The 21,715-nt window shown below is 40.1% G+C and overlaps 1 protein-coding gene across 5 annotated transcripts in view; it reads right to left on the bottom strand.

Moving 5' to 3' along the window:
• fbln2 (fibulin 2) overlaps positions 1-21,715 on the bottom strand; it is a 306,873-nt gene that overhangs the window by 128,322 nt on the left and 156,836 nt on the right. For 3 of the 5 annotated variants that reach the window (XM_060910813.1, XM_060910809.1, XM_060910810.1), the window contains exons 8-11: positions 18,390-18,491; positions 16,699-16,839; positions 13,934-14,068; positions 6,985-7,125 (exon numbers count right to left, since the gene is read on the bottom strand). In XM_060910813.1, coding sequence (XP_060766796.1) covers positions 6,985-7,125; positions 13,934-14,068; positions 16,699-16,839; positions 18,390-18,491 — 519 coding nt within the window. The remainder of the gene's footprint in view (positions 1-6,984; positions 7,126-13,933; positions 14,069-16,698; positions 16,840-18,389; positions 18,492-21,715) is intronic. The other 2 variants (XM_060910812.1, XM_060910811.1) reach the window with 2 other exon arrangements.

Raw genomic sequence — 21,715 nt, 5'->3', positions numbered from 1 at the left:
ACTCTTAGAAGGAACGTGTAGAAAAATTACACAAATTATGTGTGTTTACACATTTTGTATCACTCTGTCAGCTATATGACACATCATTATGTGCAGTTTGTTCACATCATGAAACAATGTGTGTAAACTGATTTGTTTTACACAGAACACGTGTTAATATTACCTGTTGACACATCTTTGTGTTAACCTTCCTGACACATTCATGGTGTTAAAACCATTAACACAGTGATTGGGTCAAAAATAACAAGTGGTGTCCCAAAACTCACCCACTGATGTGTAAGAATTTAACACAGTTGTGTCAATTTTAACACATCCTTTCTGAGAGTGTTGTTTATCTTTATCTTCTCTACAAATAATTTTCCAGTATCCTTTTTATTTTTGATTGTACTTTCCTTTCCCTTTTCTACATTTTAAATCTTTTCGGAAGAACTCCAAGACCAGAAGTTTTTTTTTCCTCCCACGCAAAGACCGCAAGCGGAGGCCATCTACAGGTACATCGGATCTGCTTTAATATCAACAGATCTTTGATTAAGGGTACGTGAATCCGTTAATCATGGCACACCTTCAGCTTGTTCAGTGTGCTGAGTGCAGGATGTTTAGTCATTCTTTCTCCATCCCTAGTGATAGCTTTATTCGTGATAAGTGCAGATTAGTTAGTTCTCTGACGGAGAAGATTGCAGCTTTGGAGGTGCGTATCCAGACTTTAGAGAAGTTTAGTGAGAATGAGAACAGTGTAGTTTCTGCAGGGGAAAGTCTGGATGCCCTAGGTGGAGTTAGCAATCCCCCAACTCTGGCATTAGAGTTCTCACAGAGGGATGAATGAGTGATGACTCGGCGGCATAAACGTATAGCCAAAGCTACCGCTGAGGCTCACCCATGGGAGCACAGAGAAATTGAACTAATTTCATAAATCTCCACATCAAAATCTTCAACTTGTGTACTAGATCCCTTAGCTACATGACTCTTCAAACAGATAATACCAGAAGCAATTGAACCGCTTCTAAAATAATAAATTCTTCCCTTAGAATTGGCTATGTACCCAAATCCTTTAAACTATCAGTTATCATCAAACTCCTGATTAAAAAACCTGACCTCGACCCTTGTCAGCTGTCCAATTATCTGCCAATATCAAACCTCTCCTTTATCTCCAAGATCCTAGACAAAGCTGTGGCACAGCAGTTATGCTCATATTCACATAGGAACAACATCCATGATATGTATCAGTCAGGATTTAGACCTCATCATCACACAGAGACAGCACTGGTAAACGACCAACTGTTGGCATCTGATCAGGGCTGTGTCCCCTGCTTGTATTGCTTGACCTTAGTGCAGCTTTTGACACCACTGATCATTCCATTCTCCTGGATAGACTAGAAAATGTTGTGGGAGTTAAGGGAATGGCCCTCTCCTGGCTCAGGTTTTATTTAACTGATCACTATCAGTATGTTGATGTAAATGGTGATTTTTCTAGACATACTGAGGTAAAGTTTGGTGTTCCACAAGGTTCTGTCTTAGGCCCACTGCTTTTTTCTTTATATATATGTTACCTCTGGGTGATATTATTCATAAGCATGTATTAGTTTCCACTGTTATGCTGATGATACACAGTTGTATGTTTCTGCAAAACCAGATGGGAGACATCAGCTTACTAGAATTGAGGAATGTGTAAAGGACATTAGACACTGGATGCTTATTAACTTCCTTCTGCTTAATTATGACAAGACTGAAGTACTTGCACTAGGACCACATGCAGCTAGAAGTAGGTTTTCTGATTACACAGTAGCTGTGGATGAACTTTCTGTTTCTTCATGTGCAGCAATAAAAGACCTCAGTGTGATCATTGACTCCAGTCTTTCATTTGAAACTCAAATCGATAACATTACCTGGATAGCTTTCTTTCATCTCAGAAACACTGCTAAGATAAGAAATATAATGTCACTACATGACGCAGAAAAAATAGTTCATGCTTTTATTAACTCTAGGTTGGATTATTGTAATGCCTTACTGTCTGGATGTTCCAATAAGTGCATAAACAAGCTCCAGTTAGTTCAAAATTCAGCAGCAAGAGTCCTTACTTGACCTAGAAGATATGACCACATCACCCCTGTCTTATCCACACTGCACTGGCTCCCAATCAAATTTCGTATTGATTATAAAATACTACTATTGACCTTTAAAGCACTGAATGGTCTCGGACCACAGTACCTGAGCGAACTTCTGGTCCTCTATGACCCACCACGCCTACTTGGATCAAAAGGTGCAGGCTATCTGCTGGTACCTCGTATAGTGAAGGCTACAGCAGCGGGCAGAGACTTTTCTTACAAAGCTCCACAATTATGGAACAGCCTTCCAAGTAGTGTTTGGGACTCAGACACAGTCTCAGTGTTTAAGTTAAGGCTGAAAACATATCTGTTTAGTCAAGCCTTTTTTTTGTTAATAGTTTTATTAGGTAAAGAAGTAGATCTGGGACTTCCGGGTTTGGCGATGTGGGGGTGAGACGCGTTCTACAGTGCTCCCAGTGAACTTGTGAAATTATACTGTTTTAACATCGCTCTGGTCTTAAATATTTGTTTTTGTGGGATCATACATTGGTGAGACAACGGTTATTGCGTTTTATGGTACCTCTGAAATGAGTGGCAAATCGAAATCTTTGCAACAAACTCCGTCGACACGACAGGCTAGTCTGGCTAGCAAAGTTTCAGCTATGGTGGAGGACAAGGCTAGTAGCAAGGTGGTTGATACTGTATCAATGCCTCAACTGGTGACTGAGCTAGCTAAGCAGAGGTCCGTTCTAAAAGAAGACATCTCCACGCTGATTCAAGAGTCGCTAAAACCACTCCAGACTGCTGTGGATGCTATACGGGACACAGTAAATTCGTTCCAAGCCAGGCTGACATCAGCGGAACCTATAGCTGGTGAGAATTTTGAGCGCTTGAACACTGCTGAAGCAACCCTGAGCTATACCATAAAAGCTTTACTCCATTAGTAGATAAGTTAAAGTCTGATTTCCAGAGATGGAATGCCATTAATTTGTCATTGGTTGTTAGGATTAACTGCATTAAAATGAATGTTCTCCCTAGATTTCTTTATCTTTTTCAGTGTCTTCCAATTTATTTGCCCAAATAATTTTTTCTGTCTATGCATAGACATATATCATCTTTTATTTGGGCTGGTAAAGTGCCTAGAATTCAAAAGAGATTTCTTCAAATACATCGCTCCAATGGAGGCTTGGGCTTGCCAAACTTACAATTTTATTATTGGGCAGCAAACTGCCAGAAAATACTTTATCGGTGCCAGTCATCAGATGTGGGCTGGTGTGAGTCTGAAAATAATTATTGCCTTTCAACTTCGCTCCCAGCCTTAGTGACTTCTAAAATCCCTCTGGCTAGTTCAACATATACTTCAAATCCAATGGTTATTAATACCTTGCGTATTTGGCAACAAGTTAGAAAACATGGGGATCTACCTAATTTCTCCATTCAAGCCCCAATTTGTCATAATCACTCATTTATTCCAGCTAGAATAGATGCCACTTTCTTGAAATGGGGTAGACAAGGCCTTGTCAGATTTAAAGATTTTTATAAGGAAGGTGTATCTGCAAGTTTCAATGATATGTGTGAAACATTTAATCTCCCCCGCTCAAATCATTTCAGATATCTACAGATTCGTCAATTTATTCGTAGTAATACGACTGATTTTCCAAATGAACCAGATCCATCTGTTTTTGAGGATATTTTGGATGTGTCTTTTAATTTAAAGGGGCTTATTTATAGAATTTATAACATCACTTCCCATGGTGATAATACCCTGGATAAGATTAGAGCAAAGTGGGATGATGAACTTGGAGAGGCAATACCAGATAGTGTATGGGAGGAAGCCGTACATAGGGTCAAGGGGACTACATCCTGCGCTCGTCTAAGTTTAATCCAATTTAAAGTTTTACACAGGATGGATTTTTCTAAAGCTAAATTGGCAAAAATATTTTCAGGCATGGATGAACATTGTAGTAGATGTCATAGTGCTCCAGCAACATTGACTCACATGTTTTGGTCATGCCCAAGTTTGGATCAATTTTGGTCAGGGGTCTATAAAACGATATCTGAAATTATAGAAATAGAATATGAGCCCAATATGTACACCTCAATTTTTGGAACTGTCAATTTTTGACTCTGTGAGGCTTTCTGGGTACAAAGATGTATTAACCTTTTCAACTTTGATTGCCAGACGGCAAATTCTTTTAAATTGGAAATACCCATACCCACCAAAAGTATCAGTATGGCTGACTGATCTTATGATGTATCTGAAATTAGAAAAAATTAAGTATGCACTTAGAGGGTCTGTTGACCTTTTTTTACGGTATCTGGAACCCTGTAATAACATATTTTGAAAAACTCAAGACCCTTCCTGTGTCTCTGTAATGACATGTAAAGCACCAAGATAGTCTGATGGCATAGGCCTAAAGAAGTCTGCAATATTGTTTGATGTACCACTGGTATGGTTTGGTATTACTGGATAATGTATATATGTTTGTTTGTTTGTTTTTGTATAAGAATTGTACAAGTGACTTACTGTCTTCTGTTTGACTGGTGACACACTAAGACACACAGGTTCTGATGGGGTGGGGGGTGGAAGGGTTGTAGATTGGAAACGTAAGAGAAAAACGAATGTCTTTCATCTAAGCTTGTAACTTTGTTGTCTCTCATTAATAAAAAAAAAAGGAGTAGATCTGGAGGGCCCTCAGGCATAGAGTGTTTTGGTAAACTGGGATGTATGGATGCTGTCAGCCCCCCACTCACTTGGGTTTGTTGATGGCGTAGTGGCTGGCTGCTTTATGTCCCAGGGCGCCTTCATGCCTGCGTTACCTTCTGGCTCTCCCTTTTTAGTTATGCTGTCATAGTTGGTTTTGCCGGAGTCCCTGCTTGCAGTCAGCGCAAAATGCATACTGTTCTTACTCATTAGGTGACATTGGGCATACCTAACAATTCCCCCCGCCGTCCCTCTGAGTTACATGTTGATCCTGAGACCGAGATGCTGACCTCTTCTGCTCCTCAGACCTGCCTGATACATCCTGATGCCCTACATCTGGCTGGAGTCTCAACACATTGCTCCTGTGGAGGATGGCCCCATATGAACAGTTGAAAGTCGCACTTGGAAGATGGCTCTGGACACTTACAGTAATGCTTACAGTAATGCTTTTATGACTGAGGACAACAGTTAAATTGCTAACTTGAAGACTGCAGTTGTCATGAACAGTTTTGCACTCAAGTTTCCATTAATGAACAGTTTATAACTTCAACAAAACAAACTTCATGTCAAAACTATAATGAATTTCCTGGTTACACAGTTATACTTTGTGACTATATAGGACACTGCTGTAGAAGCAAGTTATTTTTAATCATGTTGTCTGTCATCACCCAAATGAGGATGGGTTCCCTTTTGAGTCTGGTTCCTCTCAAGGTTTCTTTCTCATGTCATCTGAGAGAGTTTTTCCTTGCCACCATCGCCACAGGCTTGCTCATTGGGGATAGATTAGGGATAAAATTAGCTTATGTTTAAAGTCTTTAATTTTCTGTAAAGTTGCTTTGTGACGATGTCGATTGTTAAAAGTGCTATAAAAATAAACTTGACTTGTTTATACTTCTGTAGCCATGTATTTGCAAGCACATCAAGATGTCTATGCAGGGATGCATAGACATACTTCCACATAATGAAACAGTGTACAATGGGGTGGAGGTGTACTATGTCACCTGTGAAGCCAGAATTTACAGGATTGGAAAGTGTTTGTGTTTTTCACGGCAGGGATAATTAATAGAAAATGGTGTAGGCATAACTTTATTGAAAAAATGCTAGGGAAATGATGGCAGTCCAAAAAAATGGCATGACAATTTATAAACTAAGTCAATTTGCAACAAAAGTATTTTAAATGCTGTTTCAATGCACTGTTTGAAGAACAAAATCCTGGCAGCGAAGACCAACTCAAATTCTACCAAGTATACTACTCTGTCTGTCTGCAGTGGACGTCAGGAGAACTCTGTCCAGAGTCAATCCAGAGAAAGCTGCTGCTCCTGCTGGCTGGTGTGCACATCACAGAGGACCTCCTCTGGATTCTTAACACCACCTGTCATCCATGATGGCCCAAGCAGCATTTCCATTTCTTGCAGAGGTTAAGGAGAGCTAAACCCCCCCCCCCCCCTTCACCACCTTTTACAGATGGACAATAAAGAGCGTCCTGACCAGCTGTCTCATCTGGTATGGGAGTTGCACAGATTCAGACTACAGGACCCTTTAGCGAATTGTGAGGACAGCTGAGAAAATCATCAGGGTCTCTCTACCCACCATAGATGCCTCCTTTAACAAGCGGTATATCTACAAACCCTAGTACCCCTCTCATGGACTTTTCACCCTCTGTCAGAACGTACCAGAGCATCTGTACTGCCACCATCACAGCATACTCAGTCAGTAGAGTCAACAAACTGCTGCATCTAACACTCATCTGAAATAATTAACTGTACATCTATCATTACACACCTGCACTTTATAATGCTGCTATTGTATACATTCTTATTAAGACTCTCACATTACTATTATGATTCTGTTTTTGATACTACCACAGTTGATTGCTGCTATCACACAGTAGTTTACAGACAATGGTTGCATTGTTTTTTTCACTCAACATTTCTGTCTGCTGTCCTGTCTAGTTGGCATGCTTGGTCATGTGTATTTATTGCATATTATATTTATGGAATGACTGCTTGACTTAATTATTGTATCTTATGTAGAGAACAGTGAATGAGATACAACAGAGAATACAGAGAAAAGCAGCTCTTTCAGTTGATTCATGTCCAGGAGGGCACAATGACTGTCCTGTCCTAGAGATCTTCCTCACTCACTCACTCACTCACTCACTCACTCACTCACTCACTCACTCACTCACATATTTACTGTCTCGTTCATTCTCCATCTCTCTCTCTCTCTCTCTCTCACCGATACAGTTGCCATGAGGGTCCTGAGAGAAGCCAGTGAGGCAGCGTTGCTGCTTCGGACTGCAGCGGAATGAGCCGTGTGTGTTCTGGCACTGGAATTCCGAGCTACAGTCATGGGTCCACAGAGCACACTCATCAATATCTGAGAAGGCAGAGCAGCACAGGTGTTAGTGCAGCCTGGAGGCCTACAGGTTTGCAAACCTCACTGCCAGGTATGATCATTAAAATCAACTGATTTGTCTAGACACTGACGTTAATGAGATAAGAGTGCATGATTGATGATTCCTTTGATGGAGATCTGTGAACTTGAACACTGTACTTGAATAATGAACACGAGGCTGAACAGAAGACCCTTGAACAGACACCACCACTGAACAGTAGATGGCACTGTGGTTCAATGTTGGTGCACAGAGTCTTGGAATCACACCCAATACATTAGTCCTCTTTCCAGCTCTCCTTCTGCAGATTTGGTTTTTCGGATGGGGGGGGGGAACCACAACCCATTGTTTGAGTTTTGGTTGGACTTACGAGGCTAATAAGAGTACAGCATAGCTGAGCAGTCTTACTTCGCCAGATGAGCATTAACTCCAATAATTGCTAGATGTTAATTGGAGATTTTCAAGGGCTATTCCAATTTCTCAAAGCTTTACTGCAGGTAAGTTTCTGCCTCCTTTTCAAGCACATAATTAGTTCACGCTCATGTTCTTCCCTTTGCCAATTATTATCTTAATTGTCTGTAAACACTTACTGTCATCCAACACCAAGTACTAACATAAAGGAAATAAATTAGATAACTTTTCTCCCAGAAAGAGTGTGTGGTTCATTATGTGATAGATTTACACAATAATTAACATATCTGGTGTGCCATAAATGCTGAAAAATGTAAAAGATTGGGCCCGCTGCAAGTAACCTTAGGCAGTATAGCACTATAAGATGTCTTTGGCTTGGTTTTGCAGCTTTAAAGCTTGTTAGATGATTAACAAGGCCCATGATGGATGTGCGATATGTTCTTTTACATCGCCTGGTCCAATTTGATAGCTGCATCTCAGGATTAGAAGCTGGACTGCTGCCATGCTGCTGATAACATTGGAGATGTACTTAAATGTAACATTCCAATGAAGTGTTTTCATAAATCCCCTGAACTCTTTAAGGCAAAGTCAGCTGATGCTAAATTTCGATTTGCATTTATTTGTTTGGTAGACACTTTTACCCAGAATGACTCATAATTGAGGCAGGATACAGTCCAAGCATACAGCTAAGCAGTTGAGAGTTAAAGGAATACTACGGTGTTTTTCATCTTAATCCTTATTTATTTCATCTCTAGCATGTATGTAATTACTACTAACAATAATTTTGCTTCCCTACACTAGAACAGATTAAAAAAAAACATTTTACTTAAACACACTTATAATTGAAGTCTAAGAACAGATTGAGGGCAGTCAGATAAACGATATCTAATAAGGTTTAACAAATATTGAAGAATGCTTCATTCTTCTCTAAATCTGCATAATCAGTTCTTTGAGAGATGGGACTAGTTTTTAGAGGGAATAATTTGTGGTTCTTTTACCAACATAGATATCCATCCATCCATCCATCCATCCATCCATCCATCCATCCATCCATCCATTATCTATACCACTTTTCCATTAGGGTTACAGTTGACCTGGAGCCAATCCTAGCTAACTTTGGGTGAGAGGCCAGGTACACCCTGGACAGATTGCCAATCTATTGCAGTTATAACACCAAGACAAACAACTTAATAGAGAGTCACACCTGATTCTCTACCCTGGATGGCATGTCCTTCAGTGTCACGGCCCCCAAGCTCTGGAATTCCCTTCCTCAACCCCTCTGTGACTGCTCTTCTCTTCCTTTCTTCAAATCTCATCTCAAAACCTTTCTGTTTCATGAACATTTCTCCACCAGTGCATAAACTCACCACTCTTTAGCAACTCCTTTTGTGTGTGTGTGTGTTTTCTCTGGCCTATATAAAGCGACCTTGAGTTTGAGAAAGACGTCATATAAATTTAACTTATTATTAATCTGCGTGTGTTTGGACTGTGGGAGGAAAGTGGAGTACCTGGAGGGAAACCACACAGGCACAGGAATAACATTCAAACTCCACACAGAAAGGGCCCCAGTTGGACACAAGGTTTGAACCCAGAATCTTCTTGCTGTGAGGTGACAGTGCTAACCACTGCACCACTGTCATGTCAACACACACATGTAAATACAAAATATGAAATTATTCAATGTTAATAGCAAATACAGATGTGATGGAGAAAGAGTAGGTGGAAAAGATCCTTAGCTTGTGCAATACATATTTTTCACTGGTCATGATTTACTATTCAAAAAAAAAAGTTATGACAAACGATTTAATCATGCAGAATCAATAGCCTAAAAAAAAGACAGAAAAGCAACCATTTCCAGTTTATTTCATGCTTAGGGAGAGTAGGAGAGGGCGTAATAGCATTATGCTTCATTTAACATACCTTCAAAGTCTTCTCATTGAGGGAACATTTTTTTCAATTGGTATTATGTTATTTTCGACCTCTGTGTGTTTGAGTTACAAAGTGAGAAAAACAACAGATGCCTCCATGTTTTGTTAGCAACAAGGTAGTCAGCTAACTGCAATGGGTGATGAATATTTACCTTCTCAAAACAGCTAACTGTATCGTCAGTGTTATTCTTGAACAGGCAAATACATCTGTATGCTGACTGATTTACAACCCCGATCCCAAAAAAGTTGGGACAAAGTACAAATTGTAAATTAAAACGGAATGCAATGATGTGGAAGTTTCAAAATTCCATATTTTATTCAGAATAGAACATAGATGACATATCAAATGTTTAAACTGAGAAAATGTATCATTTAAAGAGAAAAATTAGGTGATTTTAAATTTCATGACAACACCACATCTCAAAAAAGTTGGGAGAAGGCCATGTTTACCACTGTGAGACATCCCCTTTTCTCTTTACAACAGTCTGTAAACGTCTGGGGACTGAGGAGACAAGTTGCTCAAGTTTAGGGATAGGAATGTTAACCCATTCTTGTCTAATGTAGGATTCTAGTTGCTCAACTATCTTAGGTCTTTTTTGTCGTATCTTCTGTTTTATGATGCGCCAAATGTTTTCTATGGGTGAAAGATCTGGACTGCAGGCTGACCAGTTCAGTACCCAGACCCTTCTTCTACGCAGCCATGATGCTGTAATTGATGCAGTATGTGGTTTGGCATTGTCATGTTGGAAAATGCAAGGTCTTCCCTGAAAGAGACGTCATCTGGATGGGAGCATATGTTGCTCTAGAACCTGGATATACCTTTCAGCATTGATGGTGATTTTCCAGATGTGTAAGCTGCCCATGCCACACGCACTAATGCAACCCCATACCATCAGAGATGCAGGCTTCTGAACTGAGCGCTGATAGCAACTTGGGTTGTCCTTCTCCTCTTTAGTCCGAATGACACGGCGTCCCTGATTTCCATAAAGAACTTCAAATTTTGATTCGTCTGACCACAGAACAGTTTTCCACTTTGCCACAGTCCATTTTAAATGAGCCTTGGCCCAGAGAAGACGTCTGCGCTTCTGGATCATGTTTAGATATGGCTTCTTCTTTGAACTATAGAGTTTTAGCTGGCAACGGCGGATGGCACGGTGAATTGTGTTCACAGATAATGTTCTCTGGAAATATTCCTAAGCCCATTTAGTGATTTCCAATACAGAAGCATGCCTGTATGTGATGCAGTGCCGTCTAAGGGCCCGAAGATCACAGGCACCCAGTATGGTTTTCCGGCCTTGACCCTTACGCACAGATATTCTTCCAGATTCTCTGAATCTTTTGATGATATTATGCACTGTAGATGATGATATGTTCAAACTCTTTGCAATTTTACACTGTTTGAACTCCTTTCTGATACTGCTCCACTATTTGTCGGCGCAAAATTAGGGGGATTGGTGATCCTCTTCCCATCTTTACTTCTGAGAGCTGCTGCCACTCCAAGATGCTCTTTTTATACCCAGTCATGTTAATGACCTATTGCCAATTGACCTAATGAGTTGCAATTTGGTCCTCCAGCTGTTCCTTTTTTGTACCTTTAACTTTTCCAGCCTCTCATTGCCCCGGTCCCAACTTTTTTGAGATGTGTTGCTGTCATGAAATTTCAAAATGTCTCACTTTCAACATTTGATATGTTGTCTATGTTCTATTGTGAATACAATATCAGTTTTTGAGATTTGTAAATTATTGCATTCCGTTTTTATTTACAATTTGTACTTTGTCCCAACTTTTTTGGAATCAGGGTTGTAAAGTAAATAATTATATATTGTGTTTTCATTGTTTTTTTCCTAGTCAGAAGGTGGAAAATACAAGTTATGAGTGAGATAGATAGATAGATAGATAGATAGATAGATAGATAGATAGATAGATAGATAGATAGATAGATAGATAGATAGATAGATAGATAGATAGATAGATGTTTTTAAAAAAATCTGTCTACTGTCAACATAGTTGGCATGTACACTGCTGATCTGCTGTAGCACAGGAGTGCAAGAAACAAAAGCATATTTAATCACTTTGTAATTATTATCACTAACAGGAAGCATGGTGGTGCAGTGGGTAGCATTGCTGGTTCATCATTCAAAGGTCTCCATTGTGATCCTTGGGTTACTTTGGTCTGTGTGGAGTTTTCTGTGCTTATGTGGGATAGGATAGCTGGTTTTCTCCCACTGCTGAAAAACATGCTATTTCTAGTTGGAGTGATGATACAAAATTGCTTCTTGGTGTGAATGAGTGTTTGAATGTATGGTTGCATGGTATCCCGCAAAGGACTGGCAATCCATCCATGGTAAAATCTCCTGCCTTACACTCTGTATTACTGGGATAGACCTCAGATCAATCAGTGACACTGACCAGGATAAAGAGGATATTGAAATATGTCATTCAATGAATGTTAAAAAGGCCAATCTGAAGTAGACTATTCTGCTCCCCCTACTGCTCCTCTTCTTCTTCCATCTGCTCCTGTTAGGAGTTGCCACAGCAGATCTGTTCAGCATATTTGATTTGGCAAAGGTTTTACACTGGATGCCCTTCCTGACGCAACCCTCCCCAATCTATCCGGGCTTGGGACCAGCACTAAGCATGCTGGCTTGTGCAACCCCAGTGGCTGGGTATTTTACCTAACTGCATGTCTTTGAACTGTGGGGGAAACTGGAGCACCTGGAATAAACCCACACAGGCACAGGGAGAACATGCAAACTCCACACAGAAAGGCCCCCATCAGCCGTGACATTTGAACCTTGAACCTTCTTGCTGTGAGGCGACGGTGCTAAGCACTGCACCACTGTGCTGCCCGAATGAATGATAAACATTATTGGTAAACTGTTAGAGATGACAATTAATAATTGTAGACCTATTTAATCTTTTTAGGCTGAGTTTTTGTTCTTTTTTGCTTTCTATTTTAAACCACTTTTGGGTGGTTTGACAGAATGTACCTTGTATCATGTACTTTGACAAATGGTGAGGACATCCCATGAGTTATTCTAAGTCAAGAGCATGAGATATTTTGCAGGGGGATGTTCCAGATGGAGTCAGTAAAATATCAGAGAGTTCAAAACGGATTCATATGTTGACTGACTCAACTCCTATTTTATTGGGGAGAACGCTGGCATATTTTTGAGTGATAACTTGTGTGAGTGCACTCTGATGTAAAATTACAGAGCTCTTATGCCAAACAAAAGGTTGTCACATTTGGTTATATAATACAATCAGAGTAAATATCACTGGTTATCATGGCAGTATGGTATCATGTTTGAGATGATCTAACTGTTATATTGCAATAGACAGACAATAGAGTATTCCTTTAAGGACCTTTTACAAGGGCCCAACATTGGCTGTCTGACCTTTAATCTCTAGCTCTGAACTTTAACTGCAGAGCTACACTTGTTCTGAGCTCCTAGATAAAATGTAAAGACAATTTTCAACCACAGATACAAGGGATAGTTGTCAAGAATGCTGCAAGAGAACACTACTGCAGGGCTTCGCTGGATCTGGCCTCTTTCTCAAGCTAGAACGGTGAACTTATCATACTGACATGGTAAGAAATACACAGACACAAGACAGTTAATACAGTGTAACTGTAATTGCTGAATTAGAAACTGCAAGTGCATGGCCATTTGCATACTATAATGTGGAGAATTACAATCAATAAGAGCAATTCTCTGAAAAAATTAGTTCTGTACTTGTATGAGGATTGGACCAGGGTGGAAAAAGAATTACAGACAGAACAAGTGTTGCCAGGCAAAACAAACCTCGCCCGGTAGCACTTATGATGAATATGAAGGAAGATATCGTGAAAAAATGTTTTTGACCTTTTTGGTGACCTTGACCTTGATTTTGACCTTGTGTGTGAACATGCTTCGCCAATAAACATGGTTCTGATTCTGATTCTCTGCTGCTTTCAGTCAATCAGAACACACCGTACTACTCTCAGCCAATTAGAACACATCGTACTGCTCTTACACCGTACTAGGCAATTCTTACATTCTTACAGCACGATGACATAGTGGCTACCACCTCTATATGAGGCAGTAGCCACAAAAACCTTGACCTTGACCGGATGACCCTCAAAGTTATGGAGGTTCTATTTGAGACCAATGCCCATCTATCCTGAAAGTTTCATGAAGATTGGTCCAGCCATTTTCCAGTAACATCATTAACAAAAAAAAAAAACAAAGAAACAAACAAACAAACAAACAAACAAAGAAACCTGACCGAAAACAATACCTCGCCCCTTGGTGGACTCCGTCCCGGGCGAGGTAATTAGAGAATTACCTTCACACTCTCCATTCCTCAACTGTGAAGAGTAAAAGAGGTAATGAAAGAGCAGAGTGCGAGTAAGTGTCAGAGAAACAATGAGGGAAAGTGAGAAAAAAGAAAAATAGAAGGGAATGTATACCTTCACATACACTGTTCCTCAGTTGGTAGCCACTTGAACAAGAAATCTGCCTCTCGCACATGAAGGCTCCCACTGTGTTCACACAGCGCTCGTTGGGCTGGCAGGTGTGTTTGTTTGTCACACACTCGTTTACATCTGGAGACCAAAAAGGGAAACATGTATTACTCAACACAGTGCACATTCTAAGTATCCAGCCTCACACACTTCCTGAGACGGAGCCAGACAAATAGCACAGTGAAGTGTTGGCTATGGAAGTCCTCTTTGGCAGCTGAACAGACTATAGCACTTTCATCATGATAATGCATGTGGAGCTGCAAGCAGATGGAACCAGTAAACACAAACACAAACATGCACAGACCTACAAACTTAAAAAAATGAAGTGATACTGATAAGTTGGTGGTCAGACGTTTCCTCTGAAAGTGTCACATTCACCGTGTGGCTCTGGTGTTGGTGCAGTTCTAACACTGCAGCTGTGGCCAACAACATTTGTTTGGATGGATTTATTAAAGACATTATATGTGGATATGGCTGCTAATAAATGATTCAAAACATGGCTTGCAAACGGAGAGTGAGAATGGAGAGAAAGGTAAAGGTAATTATTTCAAGCTTAGACAATAACTGGGGGTTGAGCCAAAAGGAGGCTTCACTATGATGTTTTGCCAAGAAAATAATTTTGTTGTGTGTTTGGAAAGGATGGAGCTTGTTAATGTGTTTGTTCTGTCTCTTAGCCATGAGTACTGCTGAAAGAAAAAGAATGAGGTGCCTTATCAGCAGCACAGAACAAAGGATAACCGCATCGTGACAAACACTTCGATTTACAACATGAGTGTTTAGGTGCCCGAGGGGTGAGACGCAGCAGCAGATGACACCATTGTGACTGAGCGCAAATCTCCTGCCATGGCGTCATTAGGAAAAGGTCACAAAACAGTGACTACTGGGGTTACACAGGGTGTTATATGTATGTGTTTGTATGTGGCTTTGTTTCTGTCAGTTTTAACTTCCATGGCTGTCATTCAGTCCTGAAGTTCACCCTGGATGTGGCACTGACCACTGAGACATGGCTAAAGTCAAACATGCATCATTTGGCAGAGCAGAACTATTCATTAGTTCTGCATTTAATGTCTTCAAGGCCACCTGACTGCAGGGATGGTTTATTTTCCTGCTTAGATGACAAGTAGTGCTTTTTCCTGAACATGTATTGCTTTGGGGTGATATAATATGGAATCTAATAATGTAATATCTTCCTTGAGTGAGCAGATAGCTGAAAAACAGAGAGATCCTGTGTGTGTGTGTGTGTGTGTGTGTGTGTGTGTGTGTGTGTGTGTGTGTGTGTGTGTGTGTGTGAGAGAGAGAGAGAGAGAAACTCAGTTGTAGCTGCTCATTATATTCACACTTTCTGTCTTCTTTGCTTGACTGAAACAAGAAAGGCTTAACCTTGAGAGGAAAATTAACAAATCAATTTCTACCAAGTAAATGAAGATATCACTCACATAAAGGCGCCTACAGATTGAAGCAAATCGAAGCAGGGCTTTGCAAATTAGGACCATCTGCTGCTCCTTGCATTTCAGCCACTAAAGAGAACTTCAGGTCATATTTAATGGCATGTCTCCTAAAGCTTTGCCTCTGGTTTTTGCAGATTCCATTCAGTGATCCTTGATGGACATGTTTATTTTTGGGCTGTGAGAGTGATGGCTTTTGGATTGTGGGACTCTTGGGGACTGTGTTATTTCCAATGAGTTACAAAAGTGTGGACATGCTGGAGAAACGCCTCTCATCCTCATGCCTTTAAGCCCAGTTTCTCTCTTTTTCTGTCTCTCTCTTTCCCAAAACACATTTTGCTCAAGATGGCAAGCAGTACATTTTCTCATTAAGAACTAAAAGAACCTCTTTAGCTGCCATTTCCCAACCCCAACATACTAATAAAAAGGAGCTACAGCATACTTCCTGTGATAATAGGCTACCTTTGCCGCTCCAAAATTGCACTGGTAGACATGCATGTTATAAATAATGCATTTCTTTGGCCAGGCGAGGGCTTGTGAGAGCGTCTTAGTGATAGATGGCATGACTGAAGAGCATGCAATGAGGATTATGGGCCATGAACATTATTTCTTTGTCAGATGCAACACCAGCTTAAAGGGGGACAAAGAAGCATTAACGCTGATTTGCCAATCAGTACTTTCCTCTATTTGTTTTCCTTTGAGAATACCCAGAAAAACATTTTGTTACAGATGAGCAGCTGAAAGTACAGCTTATTGTCTGCAAACTGATTAATAAAGACTGACAAATATCTCTTCTCAAAGCAAATTATTTCTTTCATGATACAGTCATACATATTTATTGGTTCTTTTGTGACTGAAACCACAAAATAGTAGACATATACATTTTTTCCCCATAAAGAAACGTATACATCGGTCTGCTTTTTGGATTATGGACCAATCCTTAAGTACCTCATGCAAATAATCATACTATGTCATTTGTGTGCATCCACAAAGCCCTAGTGTTTTTGGTTTCAATGGGAGTAATGAAAAACAAATCCACTCAGGCCTCAGAGCCTTCGAGGGGACCTCTGAGCCAATCTAATCCTCAAATTGTGACCACATGAATGAGAGCTTGGAGATGGACTGCACGCCAATGAATTTCCTCTGTGTGTGTGTGTGTGTGTGTGTGTGTGTGCACGCGCGCTCATATTCATGTGTGTATATGTGGATGTTGAGTCTGGCAAACCAGAAATGCAGTGTAGTGATGAACTGGCTCAGCCATCTTACCCACACACTCTATATTCTGGTTGTGTATAAAGCCCACGTCGCACTTGTCATTCAGAAACACACACTTGTAGGAACCCTCCATGTTCACACACACCTCCTTGGGAGAGCAAGTGTGTGTGGCCCTGCTGCACTCATCCACATCTATGGTACACACAGTAGATGAGTGTAGAACACACACACACACACACACACACACACACTCTTTCTCTCTCTTTTCCCCTACATCATACAGTAAGAAAGCGTTGAAGTTTTTGGCTCAGGATCCTTATAATTTTTTTTGTGTGTGTGTGTTTTAGAAGGTAAACACACATTAAGGTGTAATTAAGTAACTAAGCATGAGTTACATTCAATCAGTTAACATGTTGATTACGTTGGAACTGCATGTGTCTTTAATATTTATGGATCTATTACATACAATTTGTTGCATGTGAATATGACTGGTTAAAAAGAAACAGATGCCAGAGACAGAAGGATTACAATGGCTCATAGTCTGGATGTACATTGTCTCATTGTCTTCCCTCGAATCTAATGATCAAGTTTCTCAGACTAATACCACAAATTGTATGAAATGTAATATCAGTACATGGCAGATAAAGCATCTCTTTCCTGTTTCCTTGAGTGTGACAAAAGTATTTGGCATTAAAACCAGGATATCTAAACCTGCTGTTTGTTTTATTCCAAACCAAATCAAGCTCTCGGCCCACCCATACTCAAACATATGGGAACAATTCAGAAGGAAAAAGAAAGGAAAATGTCCTTTACATGAATAAAGCCTTTTCAGCAGAACCTGTCTAGGTTCACTATGTCTAAGGCTCAGATACAGCTCACATATGAAAGCAAACTCAAGTTATGCTTCATTCAAACAAATAGCCTGCAGTGAATCAATACTATTATTGAGTAGCTGGATCTCATCACACACTGAAACCCATGACATTATACACTGCAAAAACACTTAGTATTTCTGAATAAGACTAAGATTGCACTTCATATTAAACTGAAATGTTGTGTATGGTAACTCCAGTCATTATAGATGGTAAAGTGGTTGTAAATCAGATGGAAACCTGAGCTGCTGCAGTACCAACAGCGAAATACTGTACTGCTGGATCTGTTTACATTCCAAACCAAAGGTAGGCAGGAAATTTATTAGTTCCTCCCCAATGTACTATAAAACTTGGCATGCAAATGATTTAAAACACCTCTCCATAATTCAGATTTCCAAAAGTTAAAATCTCCACTAACAAGGCAATTTCTCCAGCACTACACAAGCCTTAAATTTTCTGTCGCAAATTAGAACTCCAGTAAAAAAAAAAAAAACTTGTACAAGTCTGTATTAGACAGGAACACATACTAGAGCTAAAGTCACTTTTTTATTATTAGACCCAAGGAAGTTGAGTTAACAGGCTACGGATCAGTGAAGCCGAAAACCTGTGGGCTTCTTGTGCAAAATGTAAATGTATTCAGGTCATGAAACGCCTTTACACTGTAATGCTCTGCTTCTCAATGACAGACTGACTCCAATAAGAATGTGACCTCAAAGACATGAGTCATCACTGGACTAATAGAACACATTTATCTGTGTTGGGTGGCAGTTTAGATTATGGTTCACTGAATACGTGTGTGTGTGTGTGTGTGGTGTTTCAGAATCACACAGAGGCAAGGTACCTTTTCATTTAGCTCTAATGCCTGTTTACCTTCACATGTCCGTCCATCAGACTTCAGTGAGAATCCTGGGAAACAGGAACAGCGGACCTGTCCTTTCACGGCAGAGCACTGCTGAGAACATGGGCCATTACCTACAGAAACAAACAGCGCTGATTATTTTGCACTTTACCTGGATGGCAGAGAGAAAAATAAATCAGAATCAGGGTGATCAGATTCAGAATACAAGAATGAGTTGCTAAGTCCAGGAGCAAAGCCACTATTTAGTCTATTTTACTGTAGTAATGGCATTTCCTTATGCTATCACAACTTTAATTTAATATAACATCGCCATGGTGCTTTAGAAGAAATTTCCCCAAATGCTGTCACAGATAATATGAGTACGAAATAAATTGGAAATGGAGGAAAACATGACTCAGAAGCCCAAATTGGAAATTAAAAGAAAAAAAAGCGCGGTCATGACCAATACTGACAATCATATATTTCATAAGGCATAGCCTTGGATGGCATAGAGGAGGCTGGAAGGTTTAGGGAGATGATGTGTTGGCCAGATGCGGGTGGGAGAGGGATTGTGAGAGACAGCTCGGGCCGCTGGAGACCCTGCTCAGCCGCAGACATGACACACACACCCATTAAACTTTCAGGCCTTTGAACAGCAGCCATTGGTCTTTTAACCAGATGTCCATTAAACCCAACTGCACCTGGGCTTCAGGAAGATGCTTGTCTAACAGAAACTATATGTCTTGAATGGATGAAGTGAGCTGAAGATGCATGTTGATTTGCCATTTCCTTCTGTACATGACGAAAACATGTCTGGCAGCTTATAAAGCCCCATAATGAGTGAATAAATCATTTGTATTATGTAAAGCTTAGAATAAAAATAGCTATTCAAAACAAATTCAGAGGAATAATAAGATAAAGGTAAACATAATGTAGTTTCTTGAGGCTCCTTAAAAAAGGCTAATATTTCATCTAAGCTTCTGAATATCTGAGTGTGGTCAGTGGCAATTATATCATCGGGATGAAATACAGCTACTAACCCAGGGACATCCGATTGACCAAGGCCACCTTTTAATGCAATACAATTGAAACATGTTTTGAAATAAATATTTATGTCCAGTATTACCAGTGAGAACAATATTTATTACTCTTTTATGTCAAGGGTGGCACGGTGGTGTAGTGGTTAGCACTGTCGCCTCACAGCAAGAAGGTTCGAGCCCAGTGGCCGAGAGGGCCCTTTCTGTGTGGAGTTTGCATGTTCTCCCCACGCAGACATGGGGAGAACATGCAAACTCCACACAGAAAGGTTACAGATATCTCATGTTGATGTTATAAATACACAGAGCTTTGTGCTGGTAAAAGCCAAGACTGCTGTTCGGGGGGGTTTAGGAGATGCTGGTACAGACCTCAGGAATGTGATTTGGGCCAGGAAAAGGAAAACCACCTAGGGTACCGTCATACTAAGACATAAAGCATATGCTGTGCAAGTCTGTAACACATTAGGTGTGTTGGGGTAGTCCATTTTGCAGTAACAAAAGAACAAAGGACTATGTCATGTTTTCTGAATGATGGGAGTGAAATACATCAGAATAATAATGCATAAAGTGTGTGCGTGTATATATATAAAGTTATTCCACGACATCAAGTCATACACGAGCTGATAGCTGACGAGGCACATAGCACTGAGTTGGCGATAAGCCATGTACAACGAGATTGAGTGGAATAACTGTTTTATTCTATCCACATTTACTGGATTTTGATAAACAGAGCATTTTTATTTTTTTTTGCAAATTCTATAAATAAAAACCTTTATACAAAACGTCTCACAAAATCATTTCAGCTTAGAATGTAAACAAATTGGCGAAATGACAGTAGTAATTTGTGAAAAATACTAGAATAATAATTCTTGAAACATAAAAAATATATACATTCTTCCCATCAAAGACTTTTATTCCAAATTTTGTTGCTTTTTTCATATTTGGGGGGGGGTTGTTTTCGAGTAGAGTTTTTATTTCATCCTCTGTTGGTTCAGCAATACGCTCCGCCATTTTGTTTTTCTTCTTCTTCAGTTTTTTTTTACTGGTGATTGGCAAACCATCTTAAAGGTGCATTACCACCACTGACTGGGCTGACATGTGGAACAGGAGATATTGGGGGGGGGGGAACCCTCTATGCTTTTAGCCATTTCTGTTTCTTTTAAATGCTTGATAAAGCAGCCATCTTGTTTTTATCTAGATAGTATTCATATCTACTAGTATGATACTAGAAGTAGAATAGCCAATCAGAGTGCACGATTGCTCATATCCAGTGAATGTGGATAGTACATTGGTGCTTGAAATTTTGTGAACCCTTTAGAATTTACTATATTTCTGCATAAATATGACCGAAAACATCATCAGATTTTCACACAAGTCCTAGAAGTAGATAAAGAGAACCCAAGTAAATAAATGAGCCAAAAATATTAGACTTGGTCATTTATTTACTGAGGAAAATGATCCAATATTACATATCTGTGAGTGGCAAAAGTATGTGAACCTTTGCTTTCAATATCTGGTGTGACCCCCTTGTGCAGCAATAACTGCAACTAAACGTTTCCGGTAACTGTTGATCAGTCCTGCACACTGGCTTGGAGGAATTTTAGCCCATTCCTCTGTACAGAACAGCTTCAACTCTGGGATGTTGGTGGGTTTCCTCACATGAACTGTTCGCTTCAGGTACTTCCACAACATTTCGATTGGATTAAGGTCAGGACTTTGACTTGGCCATTCCAAAACATTAACTTTATTCTTCTTTCACAATTATTTGGTAGAACGACTTGTGTGCTTATGGTCATTATCTTGCTGCATGACCTACCTTCTCTTGAGATTCAGTTAATGGACAGATGTCCTGATGTTTTCCTTTAAAATTTGCTGGTATAATTCAGAATTCATTGTTCCATCAATGATGGCAAGCCGTCCTGGTCTGGATGCAGCAAAACAGGCCCAAACCATGATACTACCACCACCATGTTTCACAGATGGGATAAGGTTCTTATGCTGGAATGCAGTGTTTTTCTTTCTCCAAACATAACGCTTCTCATTTAAACCAAAAATTATCTATTTTGGTCTAATCCGTCCACAAAACATTTTTCCAATAGTCTTCTGGCTTGTCCACGTGAGCTTTAGCAAACTGCAGACGAGCAGCAATGTTCTTTTTGGAGAACAGTGACTTTCTCCTTGCAACCCTGCCATGCACACCATTGTTGTTCAGTGTTCTCCTGATGGTAGACTCATGAACATTAGCCAATGTGAGAGAGGCCTTCAGTTGCTTACAAGTTACCCTGGGGTCCTTTGTGACCTTGCCGACTATTACACTCTTG

The sequence above is a fragment of the Neoarius graeffei genome, chromosome 26 (genome assembly GCF_027579695.1).
Source record: "Neoarius graeffei isolate fNeoGra1 chromosome 26, fNeoGra1.pri, whole genome shotgun sequence".
NCBI lineage: Eukaryota > Metazoa > Chordata > Actinopteri > Siluriformes > Ariidae > Neoarius > Neoarius graeffei.
This window is presented reverse-complemented; position numbering and strand designations above follow the sequence as displayed.